The following is a 14,783-nucleotide window of genomic DNA, read 5'->3' on the forward strand; positions in this document are numbered from 1 at the left end:
GGATGAAATAGCCTGTGATCTTCACCCCTAATAGGAAGAAGATGCCATTCACTTAGTACCTGGCATAACAATTTCAGGAGGTCCTTTCTTAGACTTATAGCATGATTTTAAAAGTATCATGGGAATGTCTTTCAAAATTTTAGTCAATGAGTCTGGTCATGTTAATATGACAGAGTGAAAAGAACTGAATAGTCAAATGCTATTTTTCTTTTTGAAGTTAGTAGGAAAGAAGTTACTTGTGAAAAATGTCCCTGCCAAATAACTAGTTAATTTCTTCTATGTATGTGCAGGATTTGCTTGTCATTTTGATATATTTCCTAATGCACTAATGCAATAAACTTGTTTATCAGTGTGTGCACCATGGAATTCCTTTCAAATAATCTACACTGCACATAAAAATGATCTGAATAATCAGAAGACTCCATGAAGCAAATGGACAGACAGTCAAATAAATTATATGCTCAACTAATAAGGCGGCCTTTTGCCCTCTGTTGTCAAACTGGATGAAAAATAATTCCAAGTGTTTATGAGTAACTTCAAGTCATTCTTCAGGTTCTGAATAAGAGTCCAGAAGGTAAGAGTGATATTAAATACTGGGACCCAGGGTCACAGTTGTGAGACTTTCTTTGTTATATAAGAGAGTAAATTACTTAGAGTAAATCAAACTTAGATTCAATTCTAGGTGTATGACTTAAAAATGTGTACTTGAGAAAATGAATTAGATATTCTGAGCCTTAATTTCTTCACTTCTGAAACAAGGATTACAGCTCTTGCTACTGTAAATATTAAATGTATTACATTAAACTATGAGTGTTTGATTAGAATATACTATAGGAGTTTGGAGTACTTCTCACTCTACTTGAGTGATGTTATCAGAATAAGATTAAAAGGGACAGTTTGGGCTGCTTCAGGAGAACCAGCTTTTGAGGGCAATATAAATGTGGAGAGACTTAGTAGGAGGCTATTACGGTGGACCTGGAAGAAATTAAGTAGGGAATGATCAAATCTGTGATATATTTTGAAAGTAGAGTTAGTAGGAGTTATTCAAATTTTATGAGAGTAACAAATGGGTAAAGAACACTAAAATTTTGTTTCTGAACAATAACATGGAAAATTATAGTATTTAATGAGATAAATAAGGAATGCCTCTTTAAATTTTGTTTAGAAAATGCTCAGGCTTCTTGTGGAAAATTCAGAAGTTAGTTTTACAAATAGTAAATTACTATTCGATTTGATTTCAAAATTAGAGATGTTGCAAATAAACGTTTGAAATTTAGGGGGAAGATAGGGGTTGGAGATGCAAAATTAGACTGCTGCAGTCTAACTTATTGGTGAGAAAAGGGAAATACGCACCTAAAGACTTAAGAAGTGTCAGTGAAGTTAGAGACAATTCAGGACAAGGACCTTCTATTCACACATTCATCTACCCATATTGACTATGTGCATTACCTTAAGTGTGTCTAATATATTATACTTTGTGTCTATAAATGCTGCACCTTTTCATGGCTTTCTCTTCCTGTTTCTTTATACTTTCAATTACTTCATACACTCAGCTCAAGTACTGTTTCCTATTGAAAGTCTTCTGTGATACCCATTTGATACATTCCTGTATTCTGAGTCTCCAGCACTGCGTGAATTTAATGGGACTTAATACATGTGTCGGCCACCTCATGAGAAGGGCTGACTCACTGGAAAAGACTCTGGTGCTGGGAGGGATTGGGGGCAGGAGGAGAAGGGGATGACAGAGAATGAGATGGCTGGATGGCATCACCAACTCGATGGACATGAGTTTGAGTGAACTCCGGGAGTTGGTGATGGACAGGGAGGCCTGGAGAGCTGCTGTTCATGGGGTCACAAAGAGTCGGACACGACTGAGTGACTGAACTGAACTGAATACATGTGTCTGGAATTGCTTGCTATTTCATTCTGTGTCATGTCAATGGGGTTAAAACAAACAAACAAACAAAAACAAAAGACAGAAAACAAAAAACTATGCCTTATTCAATTTGGTAATCAAAATGTCTATGACACGTTAGACACAAATGGATGTTCTATACGTGTTGTTCCAATGAATGGATAAATAAAAAATTATTCTTATACATTTGAGCACTTTCTTCCTTTTAAGTGTTTCCCCCCTTGTTTTTTTTTTTAGGTAAACTGCTTTGATATGTGAAGTCAGCTCCTGTCCAGATTACATGGAATCAACAAAAAATGTAACCTACTTTGTTCTTCTGGGTCTCACACAGAATCCAAAGGAGCAGAAAGTTCTTTTTGTTTTGTTCCTGTTCATCTACCTTTTGACTCTGGTGGGCAATCTTCTTATTATAGTGACTACAGCTGTCAGTAAGACCCTGAACTCACCGATGTACTTTTTTCTTGCTAGCTTATCATTTATGGATGTCACTTACTCCACTTCTATAACTCCCAGATTGATTTCAGAGTTGTTATATGGGCAAAAAAACACATCCTTTGAATCTTGTATGGCCCAGCTCTTTACAGAGCACTTTTTTGCTGGATCAGGGGTCTTCCTTCTGCTGGTGATGGCCTATGACCGCTATGTGGCCATCTGTAAGCCCCTGCATTATTTGGTCATCATGAGGCAGAGGGTGTGTGTTGTGCTCCTGGTGCTGTCCTGGGCTGGAGGTTTTCTGCACTCAATTATTCAACTTAGCACTATTTATTGGCTCCCATTCTGTGGCCCGAATGTCATTGATCACTATATGTGTGACATGTACCCCTTATTGGAACTCGTCTGTACTGACACCTATGCCATTGGCATCTTAGTGTTGGCCAACGGAGGACTGATCTGCACTGTAGTGTTTTTGCTCTTACTCATCTCCTATGGAGTCATCTTGCACTCTCTGAAGAACCTGAGTCAGGAAGGGAGGCGGAAAGCCCTCCAGACCTGTGGTTCCCACATCACTGTGGTTGTCTGCTTCTTTGTTCCCTGCATTTTCATGTATGCAAGACCCGCTAAAACATTCCCCATTGACAAATCTGTAAGTGTGTTTTATACAGTCATAACCCCCATGCTGAACCCATTTATCTACAGTCTAAGAAATTCTGATTTGACTAATGCAATGAAGAAGCTCTGGAGAAGAGACATCATATCTCATATTAAATAAGTGTATCATCGACCATGAAGGGAGTCATTTCACATCAGGTTCCATTTCCTTAGAATGCAGAAGTCATTTTAAAATTTGATTCTGATTTAAAATTTTTTATTTAAAAAGAAAAAGTTCTCTGTCTTCAAAGAGTTTATGATAATTGCAAGTAAAGATTACACTTATACAGCTATGCTATTAATAGCAGTTTCCTCCATACTAGAATGTAAGGTCCACAATTGCTTCTTTATCACTGTATTGAGAAATGTGTCATGCCTGTATTGTAAGGAGTTAATAGTAAATAATGATTAAGTGGGAAAACTATTATATAGTAACACTGATTTTTATTCAATTTATACATTTAACTTTTTTACTCTTTTTCAGAGACAAAATAATTTTTATTTAGCTTCTTGTAAAGAGTTGGACATGACTGACTGAACTGAACTGAATTTAACTAAACTTTTTAATTTTTACAATTTAAAGTACTTAATTATTCACTCTGTATCATAAGCTCCAGTTTCATCCACCTCATTAGAATTGATTCAAATGCATTCTTTTTAATGGCTGAGTAATATTCCATTGTGTATATGTACCACAGCTTTCTTATCCATTTTTCTGCCAATGGACATCTAAGTTGCTTCTATGTCCTAGCTGTTGTAAATAATGCTGTGATGAATATTGGTGTACATGTGTCTCTTTCAATTCTGATTTCCTCAGTGTGTATGCCCAGCAGTGGGATTGCTGGGTTATATGGCAGTTCTATTTCCAGTTTTGTTAAGGAATCTCCACACTGTTCTCCATAGTGGCTGTACTAGCTTGCATTCTCACCAACAGTGTAAGAGGGTTCCCTTTTCTCCACACCCTCTCCAGCATTTGTTGTTTGTAGATTTTAGATAGCATATTAAACCTAGATAGCATATTAAACCTAGATAGCATTTGAAACCTAGATAGCATATTAAAAAGCAGAGACATTGCTATGCCAACAAAAGTCCGTCTAGTCAAGGCTATGTTTTTTCCAGTGGTCATGAATGGACTTGAGGGTTGGACTATAAAGAAAGCTGAGAGCTGAAGAAGTGATGCTTTTGAACTGTGGTGTTGGGGAAGACTCTTGAGAGTCCTTTGGACTGCAAGGAGATCCAACCAGTCCATCCTAAAGGAGATCAGTCCTGGGTGTTCATTGGAAGGACTGATGTTGAAGCTGAAACTCCAATACTTTGGCCACCTCATGCGAAGAGTTGACTCACTGGAAAAGACTCTGATGCTGGGAGGGATTGGGGGCAGGAGGAGAAGGGGACGACAGAGGATGCAATGACTGGATGGCATCACCGATTTGATGGACATGAGTTTGGGTAAACTCCGGGAGTTGGTGATGGACAGGGAGGCCTGGTGTGCTGCGATTCATGGGGTTGCAAAGAGTTGGACACGACTGAGCGAATGAACTGAACTGAACTGAACTGAATTCTGACCGGCATGAGATGGTACCTCGTTGTGGTTTTGATTTGCATTTCTCTGACTTGAGCCGTGCTGAACATCTTTTCATGTGTTTCTTAGCCATCTGTATGTCTGCTTAGTTTTCAGCCCATTTTTTGACAGGGTCATTTATTTTTCTGGTATGGAGCTGCATGAACTGCTTGTATATTTTTGAGATTAATTCTTTGTCAGTTGCTTCGTTTGCTATTATTTTTTCCCATTCTGAAGTGTGTCTTTTCACCTTGCTTATATTTTCCTTCATTGTGCAAAAGCTTTTTAGTTTAATTAGGTCCCATTTGTTTATTTTTGCCTTTATTTCCATTACTCTTTGAGGTGGGTCATAGAGGATCCTGCTGTGATTTATGTCAGAGAGTGTTTTGCCTACGTTTTCCTCTAGGAGTTTTATAGTTTATGGTCTTACATTTAAATCTTTAATCCATTTTGAGTTCATTTTTTGTGTGGTGTTAGAAAGTGTTCTAGTTTCATTCTTTTATAAGTCGTTGATCAGTTTTCCCAGCACCACTTGTTAAAGCAATTGTCTTTTCTCTATTGTATATTCTTGCCTCCTTTGTCAAAGATAAGGTGCCCATAGGTGTGTGGATTTATCTCTGGGCTTTCTATTTTGTTCCATTGATCTATATGAGAAAATACAATTTTATGATTGACAACTGTACACTACTTAACAAAAGCATGTTGATTTTTACATAGAGGCACACAGAGGCAAGTTCCAGATAGAGAGTTATTTACCATTATAAAATTATATTTAGTTTTATGTATTACCCAGTTGGTAGTTAACTTTTATTTACTGTCAGAATTAGTTAGAATTTGGAAATTCCCTGCCAGTCCAGAGGCTGGGACTGTGCACTTTCATTGCCAAGGGCCTGTGTTCAGCCCCTGGTAGAAGAACTAGAATCCCACAAGGTACACCACACAGCCACACACATAAAAAAGCCACACCAAAACAAACAGACAGACAAAAACCTAGGCATGGAATATTGGAAAAAAGAGTTTGCTATAATACAGTTCAAAATTTTTTTGAAATGCAAGCGTTCATTTTACTATGACTCATTACAGTTTCTATTTAAGTCACCACACTTCCACGTAGCGTAATTTATTTCCTGCCACTCTGAGGGTAAACCCATCTCACCCAGTGTTTCATCAGTCCCTTTGGTGTCTCTGCAGGGTGGAGTCGAAGTCCAATCTGTCATGTGTAATCTGGGTGTATATTCCCACTGCTTTGTAGGGAAGGAAGTTTCACATTATAAAATGCCCTCTTCCCATGAATAACCAGGCAATCTGAGCTACTCTGGAGGAGCACAAAATACTTCACAAATGTTGGCTATTTTGCACCTAAAATCTGATTTTCAGACTCCAAACTTTTTTCTTTCAGGTCTTCTTTGTTTATTGATGAATCCTGAATACTTAATATATAGCACAAGAAACTCTATTCAACATCCTGTAGTAACCTAAATGGGAAAATAATTTGAAAAATAATAGGTCCATGTATATGGACAACTCACTCACTCTGCTGTACACATGAAGCTAATATTTTTAGTCAGCTATAATCCAATATAAAATAAATATTGAATGTTACAAAATAGAAATTTTAATTTAGTAGTTATGTCATTGGATTCCTAGATGTTCATTGGCAGAGAATGGATAAGAAAGTTGTAGTATATATGCCCAATGGAATAATTACTCAGTTATAAAAAGGAACACATTTAAGTCAGTTCTAATGAGGTGGATTAACCTAGAGCTTATTATAAGAGTGAAGTAAGTCAGAAAAATATATTGCATATTAAAGTATATGAAAGAGAGTACTGATGATCCTATGTGAAGGGCAGCAAAGGAGACAGTCATAAAGAACAGATGTTTGGACTCAGTGGAAGGAGAGAGTGGGATGATTTGAGAGAATAGCACTGAAACACATACCTTACCATATGTAAAAGAGATAACCAGAGGGAGTTTGATTAATGACACAGGGAACCCAAGCCAGTGCTCTGTGCCAACCTGGAGGGGTGGATGGGGGGCGAGGGTGGGGAGCACAGAAGGGAGGGGACACAAGTATGCAGCAGAGGCTATCACAATATTGCAAAAGAATTAGCCTCCAATTGAAGTAAATAAATATATTAAAAATTAAAATTATTAAAAAATAGAGATTTTAATTTAGTTGTTTTGTCATTAGATTGACATATTTACCTCTTAAACCCAGGTTATCTGAAGCCAGTGATATCTGCAGACACTTTGGGCTATCGTGCTATAGTTCATGTTCATATCATAAACCAATTAATGAGGTCACCTGAGTTCTTCAATTTCTTTTAAAAATTGTGGTCAAATATACGTAACAAAATATACAGTTTTAACCATTTTAAAGTGTCATTGCCTTAATTCATATTGTTGTGCCAACATTATGGTCATCATCTCTAAAATGTTTTCAACTTGTCAAACTGTAATTTCACAACCATTAAACAAAATTTCCCATTTCCATTTACCGAGCACCATCCAACTACCATTCTGTTTTCTTTCTATAAACTTGACTGGCTAAGTGCCTCAATCAAATGTAGTCATACAAGATTAGATTTTCTGTGTGACTTCCTTTTTCGCTTTGCATCAATATACTATCCTTTCTCCATTGAACACTCTTGACACTCTTGCTGAAAATTATCTAGGATGTATATAAAGCTTTATTTCTAGACCATCTATAGTATTCCATTAGTATGCTGTCCACCTTTATTTCAATGGTCGTGCTGGGATTCCCATAACTTTGTGTTATATGTTTTAAGATCAGGTAGCGTGAGATCTCCAAGTTTCCACTTCCTTTCAAAATTGTTTCGGCAATTTAAAGTCCTTGAGATTCTGTATGAATATTTCTGCTTCTATAAAGACTATTCTGGGATTTTGATAAGGATTGCACTGAATCTGAAGGTATTATTAACATCTTACTAATATGTTGAGTTATTATTTATATCTTAATACTGTTAAATATCCCAGATCATAAATATCTTTCCATGTATGTATTTGATAATGTCACTAGGATACATTTTGCACTTTTCAGTTTACAAGACTGTCTCCTTGGTTAAGTTTATTCCTAAATATTTTATTCTATTTGGTGCTCTTGTAAATGCAATTATTTTCTTAATTTATTCTTGAGTTTTTCATGAACTTTTAGAAATTCAACATCATTTCATAAAAAAACTCTCAACAAATTGGAAATAGAAAGAATGTACCTCGACATAGTTAAGTCCTTATATGACAGATGCACTGCTAACATCATCCTCACCATGGGAAGGTTAAAAGCTGCCACAATAAAATCTGGAAAAAGACACGAGGGCACAAGTCCTTTTTAACATAGTACTGCCATAAAAATTCCTGTGAAAATTTTAAAGTTGTGTAAGTATTCCATTCCATTCTGTTCAGTCGTTCAGTCGTGTCCGACTCTTTGCGACCCCATGAATCACAGCACACCAGGCCTCCCTGTCCATCACCAATTCCCGGAGATCACCCAAACTCATGTCCATTGAGGTGGTGATGCCATCCAGCCATCTCATCCTCTGTCGTCCCCTTCTCCTCCCACCCCCAATCCCTCCCAGCATCAGAGTCTTTTCCAATGAGTCAACTCGACGCATGAGGTGGCCAAAGAATTGCAGTTTCAGCTTTAGCATCAGTCCTTCCAATGAACACCCATTCCTTTAGAATGGACTGGTTGGATCTCCTTGCAGTCAAAGGGACTCTCAAGAGTCTTCTCCAGCACCACAGTTCAAAAGCATCAATTCTTCGGTGATCAGCTTTCTTCACAGTCCAACTCTCACATCCATACATGACCACTGGAAAAACCATAGCCTTGACTAGACGGACCTTTGTTGGCAAAGTAATGTCTCTGCCTTTTAATATGCTATCTAGGTTGGTCATAACCTTCCTTCTAAGGAGCAAGCGTCCTTTAATTTCATGGTTGAGATCAGCATCCGCAGTGATTTTGGAGCCCCCAAAAATAAAGTCTGACACTGTTTCCACTATTTCCCCATCTATTTCCCAATAAGTGATGGGGCCAGATGCCATGATCTTCGTTTTCTGAATGTTGAGCTTCAAGCCAACTTTTCACTCTCCTCTTTCACTTTCATCAAGAGGCTCTTTAGTTCTTCACTTTCTGCCATAAGGGTAGTGTCATCTGCATATCTGAGGTTATTGATATTTCTCCCAGCAATCTTGATTCCAGATTGTGCTTACTGCAGTCCAGCGTTCTCATGATGTACTCTGCATATAAGTTAACTAAGCAAGGTGACAATATACAGCCTTGATGTACTCCTTTCCCTTTTTGAAACTAGTCTGTTGTCCCATGTCCATTTCTAACTGTTGCTTCCTGACCTGCATATAGATTTCTCAAGAGGCAGGTCAGGTGGTCTGGTATTCCCATGTCTTTCAGAATTTTCCACAGTTTATTGTGATCCACACAGTCAAAGGCTTTGGCATAGTCAATGAAGCAGAAATAGATATTTTTCTGGAACTCTCTGGCTTTCTCCATGATCCAGCGGATGTTGGCAATTTGATTTCTGGTGCCTCTGCCTTTTCTAAAACCTGCTTGAACATCTGGAAGTTCACGGTTCACATATTGCTGAAGCCTCGCTTGGAGAATTTTGAGCATGACTTTACTAGCTTGTGAGATGAGTGCAATTGTGCGGTAGTTTGAGCATCCTTTGGCATTGCCTTTCTTTGGGATTGGAATGAAGACTGACCTTTTCCAGTCCTGTGGCCGCTGCTGAGTTTTCCAAATTTGCTGGCATATTGAGTGCAGCACTTTCACAAGATCATCTTTCAAGATTTGAAATAGCTCAACTGGAATTCCATCACTACCACTAGCTTTGTTCATAGTGATGCTTTCCGAGGCCCACTTGACTTCACATTCCAAGATGTCTGGCTCTAGGTCAGTGATCACGTTATCGTGTCTATCTTGGTCGTGAAGATCTTTTTTGTACAGTTCTTCTGTGTATTCTTGCCACCTCTTCTTAATATCTTCTTCTTCTGTTAGGTCCATACCATTTCTGTCATTTATCGAGCCCATCTTTGCATGAAATGTTCCCTTGGAATCTCTAATTTTCTTGAAGTGATCTCTTGTCTTTCCTATTCTGTTGTTTTCCACTATTTCTTTGCATTGATCACTGAGGAAGGCTTTCTTATCTCTCCTTGCTATTCTTTGGAACTCTGCATTCAGATGCTTATATCTTTCCTTTTCTCCTTTGCTTTTCGCTTCTCTTCTTTTCCCAGATATTTGTAAGGCCTCCTCAGACAGCCATTTTGCTTTTTTGCCTTTCTTTTCCATGGGGATGGTCTTGGTCCCTGTCTCCTGTATGATGTCACGAACCTCTGTCCATAGTTCATCAGGCACTCTATCAAATCTAGTCCCTTAAATCTATTTCTTACTTCCACTGTATAATCATAAGGGATTTGATTCAGGTCATATCTGAATGGTCTAGTGGTTTTCCCTACTTTCTTCAATTTAAGTCTGAATTTGTCAATAAGGAGTTCATGATCTGAGCCACAGTCAGCTCCTTTTCTTCTTTTTGCTAACTGTATAGAGCTTCTCCATCTTTGGCTGCAAAGAATATAATCAATCTGATTTCGGTGTTGACCATCTGGTGATGTCCATGTGTAGAATCTTCTCTTGTGTTGTTGGAAGAGGGTGTTTGCTATGACCAGTGCATTCTCTTGGCAATACTCTATTAGCCTTTGCCCTGCTTCATTTCATGCTCCAAGGCCAAGTTTTCCTGTTACTCCAGGTGTTTCTTGACTTCCTACTTTTGCATTCCAGTCCCCTAGAATGAAAAGGACATCTTTTTTGGGTGTTAGTTCTAAAAGGTCTTGTAGGTCTTCAAAGTTCAACTTTGGCTTCTTAAGCATTACTGGTTGGAGCGTAGGCTTAGATTACTGTAATATTGAATGGTTTGCCTTGGAAACGAACAGAAATCATTCTGTCATTTTTAAGATTGCATCCCAGTACTGCATTTCGGACTCTTTTGTTGACCATGATGGCTACTCCATTTCTTCTAAGGGATTCCTGCCCACAGTAGTAGATATAATGGTCATCTGAGTTAAATTCACACATTCCAGTCCATTTTAGTTCACTGATTCCTAGAATGTCTACGTTCACTCTTGCCATCCCCTGTTTGACCACTTCCAATTTGCCTTGATTCATGGACCTAACATTCCAGGTCCCTATGCAATATTGCTCTTTACAGCATCAGACCTTGCTTCTATCACCAGTCACATCCACAGCTGGGTATTGTTTTTGTTTTGGCTCCATCCCTTCATTCTTTCTGGAGTTATTTCTCCACTGATCTCCAGTAGCATACTGGGCACCTACCGACCTGGGGAATTTCTCATTCAGTATCCTATTATTTTGCCTTTTGATACTGTTCATGGGGTTCTCAAGACAAGTATACTGAAGTGGTTTGCCATTTCCTTCTCCAGTGGACTACGTTCTGCCAGACCGCTCCACCATTACCTGTCTGTCTTGGGTGGCCCCACGTAGCATGGCTTAGTTTCATTGAGTTAGACAGGGCTGTGGTCCATATGATCAGATGAACTAGTTTTCTGTGATTATGATTTCAGTGTGTCTGCCCTCTGATGCTCCCTCGCAATACCTACTGTCTTATTTGGGTTTCTCTTACCTTGGTCGTAGAATATCTCTTCACAGCTGCTCCAGCAAAGCGGAGCCGCTGTACCTTACCTTGGACGTGGGGTAGCTCCTCTCCGCCACACTTCTGTGTGTGGTCAGTTGCGCCAGCCAGGTCTCTCGCGTCTGCACCACTGGGACCGGCGTCTCTCGCATCTGCTCAAGTGTATCTTCTGACATCTCTGAAGTGAAATAATTTTATTAATTTTTATATGCTTTCAATTGCTGTAACAGGGCTTATTTTTACCCAAACTTTTATTTTTATATTGGAGGACGGTATCCAATAAGCAATGTTGTGATAGTTTCACGTGGATAGCAAAGAAAGAACTCAGCCTATATATACAAGCATCCATTCTCCACAAAACTCCCCTTTCACCCAGGTTGCCATATAACACTGTTCAGAGTTCTGTGCTATACAGTAGGACCTTGTTGATTATTTAATTGAAATGTTGCAGTGTGTACATGCCAACTCCAAAATCTCTAATTATCTCTCCCCCAAGTTCTTCCACCCTAACAAGCATAAGTTTATTCTCTGAGTCCATGGGTATGTTGTGAGTGTGTGTGTGTTGAGTTGTGTCCCATGGCCTGCAGCCCTCCACACTCCTCTGTCCATGGAATTTTCCAGGCTCCATTTCATAAATAAGATCATTGTATAATTTCTGTAATGGTGTCTATGATGGAAGTCACTTCCTACACTTTCAAACTCAGCTTGAGCATCACCTTTAAGAAAGCTCGTCTTGGATTACTTTCCCAGTAGAATTTTCCCTCTTATTTTCTGTCACTATACCCTACTTATTGTCTTTTAAGCAGTGAATAAAACTGCAACTTCTTTTTTAGTTTTTAGGATAACCATGATATATACTTTCATATTTTATATGGTTCATTTTTTTTTTGGTATTTCAGTTTGTTTATTTATTTACTTTACATTATTGTATTGGTTTTGTCATACATTGACTTGAATCCACCCTGGGTGTACATGTGTCCCCTTCTTGAAACCCCCTCCTACCTCCATTCCCATCCCATCCCTCTGGTTCATCCCAGTACACCAGCCCCAAGCATCCTGCATCATGCATCAAACCTGGACTGGCGATTCATTTCACATATGATAATATACATGTTTCAATGCCATTCTCCCAAACCATCCCACCCTCACCTCTCCCACCGAGTCTAAAAGACTGTTCTATACATCTGTGTCTCTTTTGCTGTCTCATGTATAGGGTTATCGTTACCATATTTCTTCCATATATATGCATTAGTATACTGTATTGGTATTTTTCTTTCTGGCTTACTTCACCCTGTATAATAGGTTCCAGTTTCATCCACCTCATTAGAACTGATTCAAATGTATTCTTAATTGCTGAATAATACTCCATTCTGCAGATGGACATCTAGGTTGCTTCCATGGAAACATGCATATCTTCTAATGAATGGATAAATAAAAAATTAAACATTTAAGTCTTTTCTGTCTTTAAGTGTTTTCCCCTTTGTTTTGTAGGTAAACTACTTCTCAGATGTGAAGTCAACTTCTGTACAGATGAAATGGAACCAAGGAACAATGTAACTTACTTTGTCCTCCTAGACTTCACACAGAATCCAAAGGAGCAGAAAGTCCTTCCTGTTATGTTCTTGCTCTTCTATATTTTGACTGTGGTGGGAAATCTGGTTATTATTGTGACTATAGCTGTCAGTAAGATCCTGAACTCACCGATGTACTTTTTTCTTACTAGATTATCATTTGTGGATATCACTTATTCCTCTTCTATTACCCCCAGGTTGATTTCATACTTGTTCTTTGGGGAAAAAATCATAACCTTTGAATCTTGCATGACCCAGCTGTTTACAGAGCACATTTTTGCTGTATCAGGGGTCTTCCTTCTGCTGGTGATGGCCTATGACCGCTATGTGGCCATCTGTAAGCCCGTGCATTATTTGGTGATCATGAGGCAGAAGGTGTGGGTTGTGCTGCTGCTGGTGTCCTGGGTTGGAGGTTTTCTGCACTCAATTATTCAACTTAGCACTGTTTATGGGCTCCCATTCTGTGGCCCCAATGTCATTGATCACTTTATATGTGACATGTTCCCTTTACTGAAACTTGTCTCTACCGACACCTATCTCATTGGTCTCTTAGTTGTGGCCAATGGAGGACTGATCTGCACTATTGTGTTTCTGCTCTTGCTTGTCTCCTATGGAGTCATCCTGCACTCTCTGAAGAACCTGAGTCAGGAAGGGAGGTGGAAAGCCCTCCAGACCTGTGGTTCCCACATCACTGTGGTTGTCTGCTTCTTTCTTCCCTCTATATTTGTAAATGCGAGACCTGCTAAGACCTTCCCCATTGACAAATTATTGAGTGTGTTCTATACAGTCATAACCCCCATTCTGAACCCATTAATCTATGCTATAACAAAGATCATGGCATCTGGTCCCATTACTTCATGGGAAATAGATGGGAAACAGTGTCAGACTTTATTTTTTGGGCTCCAAAATCACTGTGGATGCTGATTGCAGCCATGAAATTAAAAGATGCTTACTCCTTGGAAGGAAAGTTATGACCAACCTAGATAACATATTAAAAAGCAGAGACATTACTTCGCCAACAAAGGTCCGTCTAGTCAAGGCTATGGTTTTTCCCATGGTCATGTATGGATGTGAGAGTTGGACTGTGAAGAAAGCTGATCACTGAAGAATTTATGGTTTTGAACTTTGGTGCTGGAGAAGACTCTTGAGAGTCCCTTGGACTGTAAGGAGATCCAACCAGTCCCTTCTAAAAGAGATTAATCCTGGGTGTTCATTGGAAGGACTGATCTAAAGCTGAAGCTCCAATACTTTGGCCACCTCATGCGAAGAGTTGACTCACTGGAAAAGACTCTGATGCTGGGGAAGATTGGGGGCAGGAGGAGAAGGGGACGACAGAGAATGAGATGGCTGGATGGCATCACCGACTTGATGGACATTTGTTTGGGTGAACTCCGGGAGTTGGTGATGGACAGGGAGGCCTGGTGTGCTGTGATTCATGGGGTCGCAAAGAGTCAGACACAACTGAGTGACTGAACTGAACTGAACTGATGAAGAAGCTCTGGAGAAGAAACATCGTATCTCATATTAAATAAGTACATCATCCACCATGAAGCGAGTCTTTCGACATCAGGGTCCATTACCTTACAATGCAGAAGTCATTTTAAAATTTGATGCTGATTTCTCTATTTTTGCAAAAACTTTACTATAATTATAATTAAAGATAATTATACAACTGTGCTATTAAAACAGTTTTCCTCTCTATTAGCGTATAAAGCCTATAAATACCTATTTATCACTGTAGCTAGCAAGATTTAATGCCTATGCAGCAAGATGTTAATAATATATAATTAACTTGCAAGGTTACTATTGTATAGTTACACTGATTTTTGATCATTTATGGTTTTATCTTTTTTACTCTTGTTCAGACACAGAGGAATTTCTCTTTAGATTCTTATCATTTAAGTGCACTTGCTTATTTATATAACTTAAAAATTGTAATTTTATATAGATTGTCTTCTTTGCTATAT

General features: G+C 38.7%; 1 protein-coding gene and 1 pseudogene across 1 annotated transcript; both read left to right on the forward strand.

Annotated features, from left to right (window-relative positions):
• Positions 1-2,195: 2,195 nt before the first annotated feature.
• LOC129553719 (olfactory receptor 4A47-like) lies at positions 2,196-3,125 on the forward strand. Its single transcript, XM_055422457.2, has one exon. The coding sequence runs from the start codon at positions 2,196-2,198 to the stop codon at positions 3,123-3,125; it is 930 nt and encodes a 309-aa protein (XP_055278432.2).
• A 9,655-nt stretch (positions 3,126-12,780) lies between these two features.
• Positions 12,781-14,348, forward strand: LOC148775704 (olfactory receptor 4A47-like; annotated as a pseudogene).
• The last annotated feature ends 435 nt before the right edge of the window (positions 14,349-14,783 follow it).

This window comes from Moschus berezovskii, chromosome 14, assembly GCF_049115385.1.
Source record: "Moschus berezovskii isolate FMDL1 chromosome 14, NW_MosBer_1.0, whole genome shotgun sequence".
Taxonomy (NCBI): domain Eukaryota; kingdom Metazoa; phylum Chordata; class Mammalia; order Artiodactyla; family Moschidae; genus Moschus; species Moschus berezovskii.

What these genes read in the sequence shown, in the direction of transcription:
- LOC129553719 (XM_055422457.2), top strand. Translation starts at nt 2,196, where the DNA reads ATGGAATCAACAAAAAATGTAACCTACTTTGTTCTTCTGGGTCTCACA.